The 16923-nt window shown below is 40.8% G+C and overlaps 1 protein-coding gene across 2 annotated transcripts; it reads left to right on the top strand.

Moving 5' to 3' along the window:
• Window positions 1-813: 813 nt before the first annotated feature.
• Window positions 814-16270, top strand: anxa6 (annexin A6). 2 transcript variants are annotated; one of them, XM_052074389.1, is made up of 25 exons: window positions 814-977; window positions 1601-1656; window positions 3457-3541; window positions 3625-3719; window positions 5037-5150; window positions 5233-5323; window positions 5409-5488; window positions 5617-5673; window positions 5909-6002; window positions 7620-7715; window positions 8300-8358; window positions 8437-8559; window positions 8627-8685; window positions 8841-8919; window positions 9391-9472; window positions 9561-9655; window positions 9726-9839; window positions 10808-10898; window positions 10991-11070; window positions 11847-11900; window positions 11992-12085; window positions 12175-12270; window positions 12373-12431; window positions 14547-14669; window positions 15892-16270. In XM_052074389.1, the coding sequence occupies exons 2-25, from the start codon at window positions 1654-1656 to the stop codon at window positions 15949-15951; spliced, it is 1983 nt and encodes a 660-aa protein (XP_051930349.1). In that variant the 5' UTR covers window positions 814-977; window positions 1601-1653; the 3' UTR covers window positions 15952-16270. The 2 variants fall into 2 exon arrangements, with proteins under 2 accessions (XP_051930349.1, XP_051930341.1); XM_052074381.1 differs by having other exon boundaries at window positions 14547-14684.
• The last annotated feature ends 653 nt before the right edge of the window (window positions 16271-16923 follow it).

Below are 16923 nucleotides of genomic sequence, written 5' to 3'. Positions count from 1 at the left end.
GAACATATTGACTCTGACTTTATGCTATACTGGGAAAATGTAATATTTGGGTTCTACAAAGACAATGAAAAAAACATTAAACCTTCATTATAAATTTAATAATCATTCTTGCTAAGTTCCATATCCACAAATGCAGATGGAATAACTCAAAACCTCTTTTCTTAATTTTTGAAGCAGAAACAAAGCAGTACCTGAGCTCTATTATGGATTCCAAAAACAAAAAAAGCTGTTAAGACTCTGGCTGTATGCTCCTTATTTGGAATTTTTGTCTAAAAATCCCCTGGCTTCATTCTTTTTTTCTTCTTTTTTGTTTAAACGTTTGTAATATGTATTTATTGGTAGCACGTTCGTTTTTGTTTTCTGTTTGCTGAGAATTGTATTCTGACTTGTTCAATAAAGGTTAAAAAACATCAATACTGTCACCTAGTGGCAATGTATAGCAATGTAAGAAATAAAAATATTGGCAAGAAAAAAAGAAAGACACTTGAGAGCTGTAAGGTGAACTGGTGTCTGCCAAAGGAACATGCAAATTCCACACCAATGTGCAGAAGTCGCGTCTATTGTACTCGGGCATATTAAACCACACTTGACTCAAATGTCAACTTCTAACTGAAATTCGAACTTTGTGTTTTGAAGTACAAGTATATTTTAGATCTCTCTGAATGCGTCCAAACGCTTTATCGTCCTCTACCGAGAAACCTTGATACAATCAACTCGCTAAACGGTCGTTGCGTGGTCATTTGCGCAGTAACTCTGCGTAAAAAATACGTAAAATTAAGGATAAAATTGTGTGTAATATGCGCGCGGTCGTCAGATTATACTTCGTGGCTTCCCATCGGCCGCGCGCACGTACAGAGTCGACAGTGCCTGCGAGCGCCTCAGTCCCTACGTCACACCGGAGAGAGGACACGTAACGGTCCGTAAAGAAAGAGCCAGTCTGCACTATTTTCGTCCAAAAACTCCGTTCATTTGAACAGGTAATGTCTCTTGCTTTATCTACTTTTCCCGAGTGAATATATCTGACGTGGTGTCTGCTCATTCTCTCTTTGTGCCAACCCTGCAGGATACATTCTTGTTAAAAATTAAAATTAAAAAAGATTCGAAACAACTTATCTGTCGTGTGGAAGTTTTAGAACTACTTGATTGGAGCAATCTTTAGGGTACATGGAAGGGCGTGGCTCTGTATATACAGCAGAGGCCCAGACCCTTAGACTGCATTCTGTCGCTATTTTTGGAAAGATACTCTCGTCTTATACAAACAGCCCTGCAATGAAAACTAATAGGATCTCTGTCCATTCGGCCTCACCCACAGTTGATTTTATCCGTACTTATTGATTACAATCCACCAGTATTTGGAGATGAAAATGACACATTCATTTTTACGTGTTGAAGGATCCTGTCTTCAAGTGTGTGTTGTAAATCAGCTGTAAGAGAGATTATTATTGAATTAAAAATACTTGGTTTTATGTGCTGCATTAGATTTGGGCCAAAAGAGGAGGGGTTGTCCCAGTGCACATGATGACTTTCTTTACATGTTACAGGAGCAGTAAAGTGGCAGGGACATTATAACTACATTGCTGTCATCTCGTTTTCTTTGAAGGCTCCAAACTATTGACCCCTGCACTGTGCAGACACAGACGACCAAATTCAGAGATGGTAAGTGGACCTTCGTCTCACATTGAGTCATTGCATTGTGGACTGGATCACAGAGCTGGCTAATTGTGTCATATGAATGAAGGTGGGATTTGTTTTTCCTACCACATGCCACCATTAAGGCAGCAGCCTTCACACCTGAGAGCCCTTTTCATAATGTAGTTTGTTTGCGAGAATTTGAACAAAACATTGTGATCAAATGCTGCGATTGGCTGGCAACCGATGTCCCCCGCCTACTGCCCGAAGACAGCTGGGATAGGCTCCAGCACCCCCGCGACCCTAGTGAGGATCAAGCGGCTCGGAAGATGAATGAATGTGATCAGATGTACTTATTCTAACCAATATCCAGTGTGTAGTTCCTCTCGTGTACATAACCATCTCATTAGAAACAGCTCTCAGGGGGGTGGTTGAACATTGACAAATACCTACTGTGTCTGAGGCAATCACAATGGAGCATTTACATATAGCTCATCAGAGAGTACATGAATAAAGTGAGTGTGCGTTCAACAAAAAATCTTATCCACCTTCTTTCATGTAAGGTCCACTGTGAGGATTTTGTTAAAAGTTTGCTGCCCTGGGGCCCTGTTTGGTGGCTCAGTTGCTATGATAGTGAAGCTTTCCAGCTCTGGGAGGAGGAGTGGGATTGTGGTTGGTTGTCAATGTGCAGTGGAAAGCGCCTTTTGGCTGACTGCCCTAAAACAGCACTGATCTGTGCAGCAGCTGCTGCATTGAACACTCTGTTTTCCTGCAGCCCACAATGACTTTGAATGTGTCTTCATAATTTCAGTGGGTCAAAATCATAGATATGAGGGACAACTTTCATTGTTCTAAATGTGGACTTGTTGATGAACGCTGAACATTATTCACTACATTTAAAAAAGACCCACACAGAGAAGGCTGCTTTGTGTGTAATCTGATTCCTTGCTGACACCCACTGTCCCACCCCTTCGTCCTTGCACCAGCCACACACATAGACCCACAGATACACGTGCCCGCGTGCGCGCACACACACACACACACACACACACACACACACACACACACACACACACACACACACACACACACACACACACACACACACACACACACACACACACACACACACAAACACAAACACATTCAAATTCTTTCTGTGAACGGGCGTTAAAACAGCTGCAAGTGGTCACCTGCTTTCATAGCAAAATGCTTCAGATCATGTACAGTAACATATTATTCCTGAAGATTGCAAATACACAGTATGCTTTGGTTCTTTATTCTGTCATATAGGTTTGATGTCTCACAGTATAGAAACTCGGATTACTCACTGACACTGACCTCTACTTCTGTGTCATATCTGCCTCTGGCTCCAAATTCCACTCCTCACGTGACAGAAAGAGTGCGTATCTTGCGAGTACATCAATTTGAATCTGGTGAAAAACAGCTGACTGCAACTCATTTGGCATTTCATTGTCAGACTTCCCAAAGTATGAATGAGTGTAATTGTTAGTACTCGCATAGAGAAGGTGTTTAGCATTTTGTCAATAAAACACTCAGTGTGCATAGAAAACATCCAAGTTAATGAATCATCATTAGGTTGCATTACATTAAGAGTAATAGTACAGCATTTTTCATGTAATTTAAATGTTCTTTCAGCAAGCTTTAGAATTTTTTTAACCGATTGCCTTTAAATATTTATGAATCATGTACCTGTCTTTTTATTCCAGTATCGACAGATAAATTATTAAATGGGCAACATGATCGTGTAATGTAATGAGAACAGTTCTGTGTTGTGCTTGAAATGAAGTGCCCATTTGTTTTCAGGTGTTCAGAGGCACGATAACAGATGCTTCCAATTGTAATCCCGGCGCCGATGCCGAGGCGCTCCACAGTGCAATGAAAGGCATGGGTGAGTGTTTGAAAAGTGCATGCATGATATTATTCAGCACTCTTCACAGTCTCTGATTCCCATGTGCATGACATGCTTCCCAGGCAGTGACAAAGAAGCCATCTTGGATCTGATCACCTCCCGCAGCAACGCTCAGAGACAGGAAATCATTGCAGCGTACAAATGTAACTTTGGAAAGGTACATCCCATCATCTATGCTCAACTCACAAAACGTGATACATTCCGTGCTTAGTGTTAAATTCCCAGATGAATTTAAAATACACAATAACCTTTACAGGTCACTTAAATTGAACTTCCGATTAAAAAAAAAAAATCCAACCGATGCATGTTTCTCTACTTTTTTTCCACAAGTTGTTGTTGTCTAACAAAAAAATGTTTGTTTGTTTTTTCATAATGATGCTCACATTTATTTCAACATGATGAGCCTAAGACAAAGTGTTGTCCTTGACAGTCATTTTAGTTTTAGTCTTTTTAGGCCTTTGGACGAAAACTCCATCTTTAGTCGGCGAAAACCCGAAAAGGGCTTTAGTCTATTCATCCATTCATTCTCCACACCGCTCATTCTCAATATTACAGCTGTCATTGGGCGGGAGGCAAGGTGCACAGTTTTCAGTCTAGTTTCAATACTTTTTAATTTTAAAAAAAGTGTTCGTCTTTTAACAAATGCATATCGTCGTGTTTTTAAAGTTCAACACGCGACTTTGTTTAAACACTACCATGTTCAAACATAACCACGTGACATGCTCCCATCCAATATTTTCTGATCTTTCTTTCTGAACGTTATAATACTGTATATCTGTCTTTTTTTTTTTTTTTTTTTCAGAGAACAGCGACTGGTGTTATTTCCCTCCATGTTTCAGAGAGTCACTCAAACATTTGTCAGTATTACACTTGCGGCCCATCCAAAAATCCTAACAGTTAACACATAAGTTAATAAATAGATGTTAGCACAACAAAACTCACTTTAGCCTGATGCTAGCTGGCAACCCATTTGTGCCAGGAGTTATGTGAAGCTTACATTGAAATTACAAGTCGATTGCCTAACAACATCATAGAAACAGTATAAGATACGCTTGTTGTAGTTTACCGTTGAATGATTGTCAGTGCGCATTTTCATCCAGTCTTGTCTAAATGAAAACTTCCACACCTCGCGACATAAAAGTGCTTGTCAACATCATGTTATCATCATTAAAATTAGAAGCATTAAGAAAATCATGCTATCTTTGTTTTTGTAGACCAAAACAGACACTGGTTATGAATGTTGCCATTCAGGTCCTTGTTAAAGAACAGCATGTTGTACACAAAGTCCAAAAACACGGAACAGTTGGGTGCATTCGGAAGTTCACAGGTCAATTTACCTGTAAAGATTCTGCCATATTTTAAGTTCATCTTGAATTTTCATTTTAAAGCGGGATATCATCTCCCAAACATGTTGTGAGTACTGCTTGTGTTTTTCCGAATATCATGTCTTTAAGTGAGAAGAGTTGTTTTGCAGGATCTTATTGAGAATCTGAAATATGAGCTGACGGGTAAATTTGAGCGTCTCATTGTGAGTCTGATGAGAACACCACCCTACCATGATGCCAAAGAAATAAAAGATGCACTCAAAGTAAGACACTGAGCCAACTTTTATGTCAGGGAAGGTGAGTTTTATTTGCCGTATCTTTTCAATTTATTGAACCTGTCATTAGGGAGCTGGAACAAACGAGCAGAGCTTGATTGAAATTCTGGCGTCAAGGAACAACAAACAAATACATGACATGGTAGAAGCATACAAGGATGGTGAGACGTTTTTTGTCCATTATAAAGAAATATGTGATCTTTTTTCTTTTTTAATCTTTAACCTGATGTCTGCCTGCTTTTTTAGCTTATGGTAGGAACATGGAGGAAGATGTGATTGGCGACACTTCAGGTCACTTTAAGAAGATGCTGGTTGTTTTACTTCAGGTGGGTTATTTGAGAGCTTGCGGTGGTCAACAGCAGCGAGCTGTTTAACTCTATCATATATATAAACCACCTGATGATCAGGAGCGTGACTTTGTGGCTTCCTGATCACCTTGTTGTCCTGGTTTCAGGGGACCAGAGATGAATCGGGAGTTGTGAATGCAGATCTGGTGGATCAAGATGCACAAGTGAGAATCTGAACTACTTCTATTCTACTACTATTTGAATCAACTGCCCCGACAGTGGAACAGTATTCATAATGCAAGAAAAATCATGCGCTTTCAATCCTGTTGATAAGGGAAATTCTTTTACACTTGACCTTTACAGCTTGCAAACATGTACCGGTACCTCTATTTATGACTTTACTGTAGTGAAGTGTCATTGTAATCCCGCTTGCGGTTGTCCCACTTGTCTCAACCAAAGGACCTTTACGCTGCTGGCGAACAGCAGTGGGGGACAGACGAGGCCAAATTCATCATGATCCTGGGAAACCGCAGTGTGACCCATCTCCGCATGGGTGAGTGCACGCCAAGGGGAATGAACATGCACGAGTGGCATTTCCACATTTCTCGCGTGACCCCCCTAGGGTGTGACAAAATTGAAAAGAAGTGGAACAGAGAATAGATTAATGGATATTTCATTAATACATTTATTTATATAGTGTCAATATAAGTGGTGTTTACACAACATTGTTTGATGAAACAATTTCATCAAACAACATGAGAAAATAAAGTACCGGTAATACAACCACAGATTTGTTGTTGTTTTTATTGTAATCAGATTTTTTTACCTATTTACTGATGTTCACGCCACATTCGTTTGGTAGGATTTTGTGAAGTTGTCATCGAGAACGCTTAAAAGAAGTCAAAGTGAGTAACAGGTTAAGAACTCGAGTTGAAGTAGATACATACACGGTCTTTCATGATCATTCATAGTGGATTTTAGCACAAGACTAAAAGACTAGCCTATATGACCAAAACATACATGAATACTATATCTGATATTGTTTGTTGTCATTCAGAGTTTTTTTTTATTGCTAGTTATTGTCAAAAAAAATAATAATATATGGGAGGTAGACCTTGAAAATATGATTGCATGTGCGTTGTCAGCACAATATTGAGGGAAAAATGCAGTGAGATTATTATTCATTATTGTCCATACATCCATTTTCCGATCCGCTTATCCTCACAAGGGTCGCAGGGGGTGCTGTCTTCGGCATTAGGCGGTTTGAGGGACACTCTGAACCGGTTGCCAGACAATCGCAGTGCACACAGTGACAAACAACCATCCGCGCTCACACTCACTCCTAGGAACAATTTCTAGTGTTCAGTCAGCGGGCCATGCATGTTTTTGGAATGTGGGAGGAAACCGGAGTACCCGGAGAAAACCCACGCAGGCACGGGGAGAACATGCAAACTCCACAAAGTAAGGGCGGAGCTGGAATTGAATGGGTACTTCTGCACTTGGTGGTCGATGTGCTCACCACTGGACCACCTGCTTGAAAAACAAAGACATAAAGTCTAATTATACAAACTCTACTGATGTGCTGAATAATACATTATTCTCCATGTATTTATGTTCTTATTGTACATTTGCACATAAAACCAGTTATCTTACAAGGTGTTTTGAGATGCCACCTTAATGGATCCGCTTACTGCCCTGTTCATTATTGTTCAGCCCTAAATTCAAAACACAATCGAAATTCATGCTTATTCACCATAGCAACAGTTTCATACGCTGTATAATTTGGATACATGGTCATTTGTCATGATCTCATTATACAGTACAACACTGTAATTAATACTCTTGTAAATATTCCTGTCGCATAATTATAATTTATTTACCGCATACCATCATGCAACAATCTAATTCATTTGGTTGTTTCCATATTGTACACACTAATGTATATATTTCCAGATCACTGCTGTGACTCTTCCCCCATGAGATGAATAAAGTATCCATGTGTTTATGGTATTTTGTTAGAATATATACCTCATTGATAGTGAAATGCTTACTTGAAGAGTGGCAAATCAATGAAGAAAAACACCACTGTTAATTTTGTTGCCTTTGTCCAAACCTCACCTTTTGTACCTTCACAATGTACCTACTATCTTGTACGTTTTTATCTTTGTAGTTTTCGATGCATACGAGAAGATTGCAGAGAAATCCATCGAGCAAAGCATCAAGAGCGAGCTGTCTGGCGACTTTGAGAGACTGATGCTAGCTGTTGGTAAGGTGCCATCTGACTTCTGGTGTAAAAGAAAGAAGCAACAAAAGTAATGCAATAACACCTATTGACTGTAGGTTTGACGTTAGCTGTAAATTACCGCTAAATGTTGCTGTTTTGTGTCTTGTGTTCAAAATTGTTTAAGGCCCCCCCCCCCTCCCAAAATTAAAGTAAAAATAGCCCCTTTCACGAAAAGGCAGTGTCAGCAAGTGAGTAGGAGGAGGGTTGATAATGTAATGAGCTTGGGTTTTTTTAAATTGTGATCTGTGACAGCCCAAAATAACTATTGTTTGAGTTTGTGAAGAAGGTATCAAATGTTCAAGAAAAGTAGGCCTGTTTTATTTTCTTTGTATCTGTTGTTTTGGCATCGTCTTGTGACAAGGCATTTATATATTCCGTTGGAAATGTACTTTTCAAGAATTCTGTGACTGTTTTGGTGAAAGTAAGTCAAAAGTAGTGCACAAGTAGAGTGGCATAATACACCTTACATATCATACATTTCTGAGTAATTACTTTCAATTATAACTACTGTATGTCACATACAGTATTGCATTCAGAAAGTAAACAACTGTCTCTATGTCTTCCAGTCCAGTGCATCCGCAGTGTTCCCATGTTCTTTGCCAAACGCCTTTACAAGTCAATGAAAGTAAGTTGAAATGTCTGATCATTCCAATTAAAACCCAGGATGTTGTCACCTGACAATAAACCTGTGCTTTATTCCCAGGGTCTCGGTACAGATGACAACACGTTGATCAGGATCATGATTTGTCGCGCTGAAATCGACATGTTGGATATTCGCGAGTGCTTCAGGCTCGGATATGAAAAGTCACTTTACAACATGATCAAGGTACTGGAAAAGCAGACGAGCCCTTCTCTGAATGATTGCGTCATTGATATACACTTGCTACAAACAGGACGACACATCGGGCGACTACAAGAGGACTCTGTTGAATCTATGTGGAGGTGATGATGAGTAAGTTGTCATTTTGAATTACAGTCGCAACCTGTAGCCCAATCTCAGAGGAGGGCCATGGCAACATAAATGAGCTCTATTTCTTTGAATCGGAGTCTCAAGTGAGGTTCTAGCTGTGCTCAGCATGCTGTGTTGTGTCAAACTCATCATTGCAGTCTAGCTGGAGAATTCTTCCCTGAAGCAGCTCAAATAGCCTACAAGATGTGGGAAATAAGTTCCATGACCAAAGTCAAGGTTTGCACCCCCCACCCCCCGCCCCTTTGAGAGAAAACTACAGTTGTCATTGCATGGTTTGCCTTGGCTGTCATACGCAAGTCTTGCAGTGACCGATCGTGCATGCCTTTGGAGTCAGCTAATTGCAATTATGCGCTCTTGCTTTTCTTTACCTTCAAAGTCAAATGTCAAAAAGATTCCACATTTGGTTTGACACAAACAAAAGGGCTTTTCGGGCCCCCTATTCCATTGTTGGCTGTGTCATGGTATGCAACCTCGAACCAAGAGGTCCCGTTTTCCCAAAAAGTGTTCCAGAGCTGTTGCAGAATGTTAAATCTACTCACCAAATACCAATATGCTCTTTGATGTGAGATGTGTATGTGTGGTTGCCTTTGTAACACTTCTTTGGCCAGATAAAGAATGAACGCTTCTTCCGCAACCTCATGATGTAAACCAGAATCTTATTTGTGCATTTTTACCATTCCCTACCAGCTGAGGCCAACAGTCGTCCCCTCAACCAACTTTGACCCAAGTGCTGATGCGCAGGCTTTAAGAAAAGCCATGAAGGGATTTGGTTTGTAACCTTGTTTTTACTGTTGAAACGTTTATAAAATATTGAAATAGAATCACTAACATGACTGTAAAGTTGTCGTGTACTATAGGAACAGATGAAGATGCAATTATTGACATCGTGGCACGCAGAAGCAATGCGCAGAGACAAGAGATCAGACAGACTTTCAAATCGCTACTGGGGAGGGTAAGAGATGATTGTTTGACATGTTTCATCATATAAACTTAAAAAAAATGTGTGAACTGCTTGGTTGCAGGATCTGATGAAGGATCTGAAATCTGAACTGTCAAAAAACTTGGAAAGACTGATCATTGGTCTCATGTTGACCCCAGCTGAGTTTGATGCCAAAATGATGAGGAAAGCCATAGAGGTAATGTCTACATTGATATGTTTTTGCTTAAATCCTGGACAAATTCTGCTCTATTAATTATCATTGTAACGTATGCAAGAACATACTGAAAGTTGTTTGATGAACAATGGACCCCCAACATGAACGAAACAGAAAAAAACTGGATATGAGACAGGACTGAGTTTGTAAAGAGGAAATCACTGACTCCCTTAATGGGAGGCAGCGACGCACTTTTTTTTTTGTAACTAGCATTTTTATTAATTCAACCACACATAGGAGGACCATACAAATCTGAACATATGAATACAGAGGACGAGCGACGCACTTTTGTAGCGTGCCAAGTGCAGAAACATCACTATCGTAGCTCACGTGTACCGTTTAAAAATACTGCATTATCATGATCAGGGGCCTTGCTCTGGCTCCGTGATGACGTATTTGATGTGTGATTTGTTAAATAGTCCCATTGCTAATACGGTTTCAGTTACACTGGACAGCATTTCTGAATTTCAGATTTTTCAGCATTTCAGAAAGCCCCGTGCAGACTGGATTGACATGGCAGTACGTACAAAAATCAACATCCGCAAGTGCTGGAAGCAATGCAGCCAAGATAAATATAGATGATTGGACGCATTGTTCGAACTTCATGAAACAAATATTATAATTCAACTGAGTTTAGAACATCCGAGAAGCTCTGGAGAAAACTGCAGACGTGACTCTTTCAGGCCACGGAGAGTACCATGAACAAACACTAGGGGGCGGCAAAACTCCGGTTTGATTTCTGCTTCTTCTCAGTTCTGCCCAAATTTGCCATTATTGAGGAAATAGTACCACATTGCTAGGGGGCATGGAGTTACCTGGCAAAGCACGACCTAGTGACGTGACGCCACTCCTGAATTATGGCCGAGTGTTGACGTAAAATTCAGTCTGCCTTAACGCTGTCCTACCTGACAAGACACGTCCATTGTGAGTGTTTTGGTGTTTTTCCACAGGGCGCTGGAACAGATGAACACGCGCTGATTGAGATCCTGGTCACCAGGAGCAATGAGGAAATACAAGCCATGAATGCTGCCTATCAGGAAGGTGAGCTTGGTGGCAGAAATGGTGTCATATGTCTTTGTTTTAGGATCATTTCATATGTTATATACACTAAATTATCATGTTAACTTCAACAGACTACAAGCAGTCTTTGGAGGCAGCAATTCAATCAGACACATCAGGTCACTTCTGCCGTATCCTGGTTTCCCTTGTGCAGGTAATGTCGAGTTCATATCCCCTTGTCTTATTATTCGTGGTTATGCTTTGCATTACATATGTACGGAAACAACAGAATGTGAAGGAAACGATATTTCAATTTGCAGGAAAACTGAGACTCATTAACTGGTCATGGTTATTGCAGCCATCTATTTTTGATAGCACTCGTCCTCATTTTGGGTCGTGTGTGCGCTGGACCCTGTCCCAGTTGAATTTTGGCCCGAGAAGTACTGTAGGGTACAACCTGGAATGGTCAGAAGACACATTTAAACAACCTATGGACACTTTGGAGACGTGAAGCAACCTAAAATGCATGTTTTTCGAATGTGAGAGGAAGCCATGCAAACTCCGCTCAGGAAGGCCAGAACCGAGATCAACAGATAGATGCTTATCGCTACCCCACAATGCTGGTAATGGTTATTCCCTTTTAAAAACTGAGAAAATATTTCACAATGTCAAAAAGCCCAAGGAAACCACTGTCGCAAACTCGGAAATATGCAAATTAGGGCCATGAGAATGTGGAACGGACGCACAATCCAGTTTAGTTTATGGTACTATCTTCAAGCACTATGACATCCAGTCCACGATGTTAAGACAGCGCCTTATCTCAAATTTTACATCTATTTTTTAAACTTCAAATGTGCAGACATCCAATGAGAATAACAGGTCACCCATCTTGAATGACAGGAACATTCTGGTGAAATGGTGACATGGCAAATGTCTTTTGTCTGTCAAAACAATTTTGCAAAACAATTCATTCCTTTTCACCTTGCTCAGGGTGCGAGAGAAGACGGCCCTGCGGATTTTGAAAGAGCGAATACAGATGCTCAGGTGGGTAAACGTTTCATATGAAACGGATGTCGGAAGGTAAAAAAGTGTGACATCGATGATATCTACCTGTTGCTCTGCTTCTCATCAACAGGAACTTGCTGATGCGTGTAATGCTGATTCTGATGACAGGGTAATGAAGTTCATGAGTATTTTGTGCAACAGGAGCTTTGCTCATCTGAGGAAAGGTAAACTGCCACTGCCATGTTTATGTAGTCAGTGCTCTACAAGTTCAAATTAGCCAAAAGGTGACCATTACCTTTTCTACTCTTTTCAGTTTTCCAGGAGTTTGTCCGCTTCTCTAATAAGGACATCGAACAGATCATCAAGAAGGAAATGTCAGGAGATGTGAAAAATGCCTTCTATGCCATCGGTAATATCAGACATTGAAATGGATCGCAACAAATCATCCAATACTTTACAGCGACACCCCCGATTTGGAATTTCACCTCAACTTGCTCTCTTTTCGTTGCAGTCCGCAGTGTAAAAAACCAGCCTTCTTATTTTGCAGACCGCTTGTACAAAGCCATGAAGGTATGCGGAGTGCATGGCCTATGACAACACAACTCATGCCCTCGAAAGCAAAAGAAGATGCGAAAATATGTGTGGTGGACAATGTTTGAGTTGTACTTGATGGACAAAAATATTAGGGCACCGGACCATTGTCACTATAGAAAGTGAAATGGGTCAATATACAGTTTGGGGTCACTATCCCAGGTTCAGATTTTCCCCTACCAGGAAGATTCAGTGGTCCTGTCCATCCCATTTGGTTAAGGGTCAGGACTCCAAATTCCTTTGCACTACAATCAAAGCATGACTTTATGGGGTCTTTCATTGTGCAGGAAAAAGACTCCCAAAGATGGAAGTAGTGTTCATTGAGGGAGTGCAATAAGAGGTCTCACCCAAACTTACTTCAGTGTAATTCTTATGATGTCCGGGCACTATGTATAATGTAAAAGATAAGATATTGAATGTGTAACATTACGTTTAACATTACTACTATACGGAGCTGAACATTGAATTTCATGTTGCTATTTATTCAAAGATGTTCTCATTTTGAATGTAATGCCTGTAACACATTCCCAAAATGCAGGGAAACTCAAAAAAAGGCAAGAAAGGTTGGGGATCACTTGAAAAACTAATGCGGATTTGTTCGAGGCGCATGCAGACACATTCACGCGTGGCGGACGTTGTTGTATTTCATTCATCGATCGGGATTGTATTTTGGTCTCCATTTCCGGATGCACAATAGTCATGTGCACGGCCAACTACAACATCCATAAGGGAGACCTTACAGTTTACTGGTATAAACACACTTTGTGCGTGGACCCCAGAGAATCTGCATCATGCACTTCCATCGCCCTGAGTTTAATGGGAGTGAGGAGAGGCACTAGCCAAGAGTAAACTGCTTTCATCACACAATTGCTTTAAACGCCCCTTACGTCAAATTCTGTAAGTGCAAAGTCTATAAAAGCATCAAAACCTTTTATAAATGCCACCCATGCGCACAATTAAACTAAAAATAATTGCGCTAAACTTGCACTGGGCAGAATAACAGGGTCCATAATATCATCAAAAAGCGACATGGCCGAAAATGCCCGTGACCGTCGATCCCTCAGGCAACCCTGCATTGAAAATCTCCAAAATTGCGAAAAGGATATCGCCTCTTGGCCTCACGAACACTTCAGAAAAGCATAGTTAACGCAATTCGCGGCTATGTGTCCAAATGCAAGTTAAAAGTCGACTGCGCAAAGCGAAAACCATTTTTCGACACCACGCAGAAACACCACCGGCTTCGCTGGATCCAGCCCATCTGAGATAGACTGATGCAATGGGCAAAAGTGGGCTGTGGTCTGACAGGTCCACATTTCAAATTATTTTGGAAAGTTATGGCCATCATGTCCAGGAAAAGGATCATCTGGATTATTATCAGCACAAAGTTCAAAACCCAGCGTCTGTGATTGTATGGGGATGTGTTAGTGCCCATGGCATGGGTATACTTGCACATCTGTGACGGCGCCATTAATGCTGAACATACACTGCCACCCAAACATTGTCTTTTTCATGGACGGCCCTGCTTATTTTAGCAAGACAATGCCATCAGAGTGGCTTCAGCATAAAAGAGTGAAAGTTCGAGACTGGCCTGCCTGCAGTCCAGACATGTCTCTTGCTGAAAATGTGTGGTGCATTATGAAGCACAAAATGCAACAACAAAAACCGAGCTCGGATTGTCGAGCAATTGAAGTTGTTGTCAAGCAAGAATGGGAACGAATTCACCTGCAAAGATTCAGCACTGAGTGTCCTCACTTCCCAAATGCTTCATGAGTGTGGAACGCAATAGTAAATATGCCCCTGTCCCAGGTTTTTTGGAACATGTTACAGACTAATTCAAAATGACGGAATATCCCCACCCCTACCCCCGTCCCCCGCCCCAAATTGTTAAATATTTTTTTTTCCCCGTGGTTATTTTATATACGTCTTTGTCGTGTATTGATTTAAAAATGGTTTGAAAGGGGTTTGTAAATTATTGGTTTCTGTTTTCATTTACAGTACGTAATACACAACATCCCAACTTCATTGGAATTGGGGTATGTACATAAGTGATGATAATCAAAGTTGATGTCTGCTCTGTTCTAACTTTTTCTGCAGGGTCTCGGCACAGACGACAGAGCGTTGATCCGCATCATGGTGTCCCGTAGCGAGATCGACCTTTTCAACATTCGTAAAGAGTTCAAAGAAACGCAAGACACCTCCCTGCATGAATTCATCAAGGTAGAGACAATGATCGTAAGTCTGCGTCGATGTCCACTAACACGCCTGCCTGCTTTTTTTGGTTTTCTCTTCCATTTGTTCTGTCGCATTGTGCTGTTATGTTGTCTTCTGCCAAGGCGATGAAGCCGCGGTAACCTATAGGTTCCTTGCGGTGGACTGTGGGTCTGTGGCTTCTGCACAGCTGTTCAGGAATTTCCCTTGTATGCTCAACTTCCTTTCTGTATCTGTTGCATGATTGGCTGATGGCTCTACAGACAGGAAGTACTCAGTAACTTATCTATTATAGCTTCCACATGAAATGACTGTGACATTAATTAATAAGCACATTGCTTCATATTGGCATTGCAAAAATATTTTCCAATTATGAAACCACTTCCAGATTCCGCTACGTATACACTTCAGATGTCACAATAATGTTGGCCACACTGACATCTTGCAAACACATGCCTATTAAAATGAGTGGTTTGACCTAATAGCCGTCAAAGTCTAACTTGGTTAGTGCAGAGGTTCAGAGTTCGACTCCTGCTCCGGCCTTCCTGTGTGGAGTTTGCATGTTCTTGTGTTTGCATGGGTTTTCTCCGAGGACTCTGTTTTCCTCCCACATTCCAAAAACATGTGTGGCAGGTCAATGTAACACTCTAAATTGTCCCTAGATTTGATTGTACGCGTGAATGATTGTTCATCTACGTGTGCCCTGCGATTGGTTAGCAACCAGTTGAAGGTGCCCCCCGCCTCCTGCATGAAGACAGCTGCGATAGGCTCCAGCATACCCCGCGACCCTTGTGAGGATAAGCGGATCAATAAATGAATGGATGGATGAAAAACCTGCCATTTGAGCAGTGCTCTCGAGACGTTTTCTATCCACGGTGTACACCGTAATGACTTAGTGTAGCTATTAGTTTTTAAGTGTTAATTAAAAAAACAAAACAAAAACCAGTAAAAATATTATTCACCAGGGATGGCGAACATTTTCAAGTCTGCTGAGATCCATACAAAATGCTATCAAAGAAATGTTGAGTATTTGTTGTGACCATTTATGGCTTTATGGTTTTTGTGCTTTTTGTGACAGTTCTGAAATGTTGTTTTTTTAAAAATGTTTTGGGGTTTTTCTTGCATGGTGTTTCGAATGCATTCACCATGACAAAGATAATTTTTAAAATACACAACAGGAATGCAGTTTTACAATTAAAAAGAAGTATATGTATGTATACTGTGTACTCAGGGTGACACTTCAGGAGATTACCGCAAAACCCTGCTGGTGCTCTGTGGAGGGGAGGATTGAAGATCTCCACATCCAATCACAGTGAAAATGTGGTGGACAATATCTGTTGTCAGCACACAAAACTGTTGCTGCTTGTCTGCCAAAACTAACTGTATGTCCACATCTTTCAAGATAGTTTTCTGGTCACACGAAAATCATCTGTCAGGACATTGTTTTGTTTTGTTTTTTTTGTTTGTTTGTTTCGTTGTTGTTGTTGGGGTTTTTTTAAACACAGAGCCAAGCCATTTGAAGGCAAAACATTTTTTTCCCACGACACAATAAAAAGCCATTGAAAGCATCACTGAATTATACAGAACTAAATAAAGTCATTCGTATCTGGTGTCTTTCATTATTCATGCGCAATTGTTGTTGAAAGTTATGAAATCTCCCTGTACGTGTATTCCATTTTCACCACATCCTGTGTGAACAAAAGCAAAGTGCTCAAATTTGCATATTGGCGGACAGTTCATTAATTTATTGTGCTGATACTGGCACAATGTCAATGTAATAAGCAGAACGGGAACTACTTCATCGTGAGGAAACTCCCTCTAAGTCAATACCTCTTCACTTTTGCTATGTGCAGGCAAATGTTTATGAAAGTACGACTATGGGTATGCAATACTTAGAGGAGGTTAAAAGAAAAGAACAGATAATTAAAAGGAAGCTTGTTAGTAGGTAAGTACATCATTAAGAATGACTGACACTCTTGAAGGCCAAAACAAGCCTGATGTGTGAGCAACACATTCTCCCTTGTAGTTCACTACATACACTACAGACCATGTGGGAGTGAAGCTGCCACAGCCTTTCTTTGCGTTAAAAAGAAGAAAACAAAAAAAGAGGTGTAGCGAGGAAATCCCCTGCAGAAGGCCAAAATCCAAGGCAAAAAAAAGTGCTGCAGCAAGTTGCACGTCCCAGCCTGTTCACGGCATTCGGTGAGCAGACAAGATTATTTTACTGCTACATTAGGACATGCATCCCCCCTAACCCCCAAAA

The sequence above is a fragment of the Hippocampus zosterae genome, chromosome 1, assembly GCF_025434085.1.
Source record: "Hippocampus zosterae strain Florida chromosome 1, ASM2543408v3, whole genome shotgun sequence".
NCBI lineage: Eukaryota > Metazoa > Chordata > Actinopteri > Syngnathiformes > Syngnathidae > Hippocampus > Hippocampus zosterae.
The sequence above is the reverse complement of the archived record's forward strand: the minus strand, read 5'-3'. Positions and strand labels throughout refer to the sequence as shown.

Bases quoted from the DNA above. Each gene is read 5' to 3' on its own strand.
- anxa6 (XM_052074381.1), top strand. The intron at 3,720-5,036 runs GTACATCCCATC...GTTGTTTTGCAG, and splicing joins ACAAATGTAACTTTGGAAAG to GATCTTATTGAGAATCTGAA. The intron at 9,840-10,807 runs GTAATGTCTACA...GTTTTTCCACAG, and splicing joins TGATGAGGAAAGCCATAGAG to GGCGCTGGAACAGATGAACA.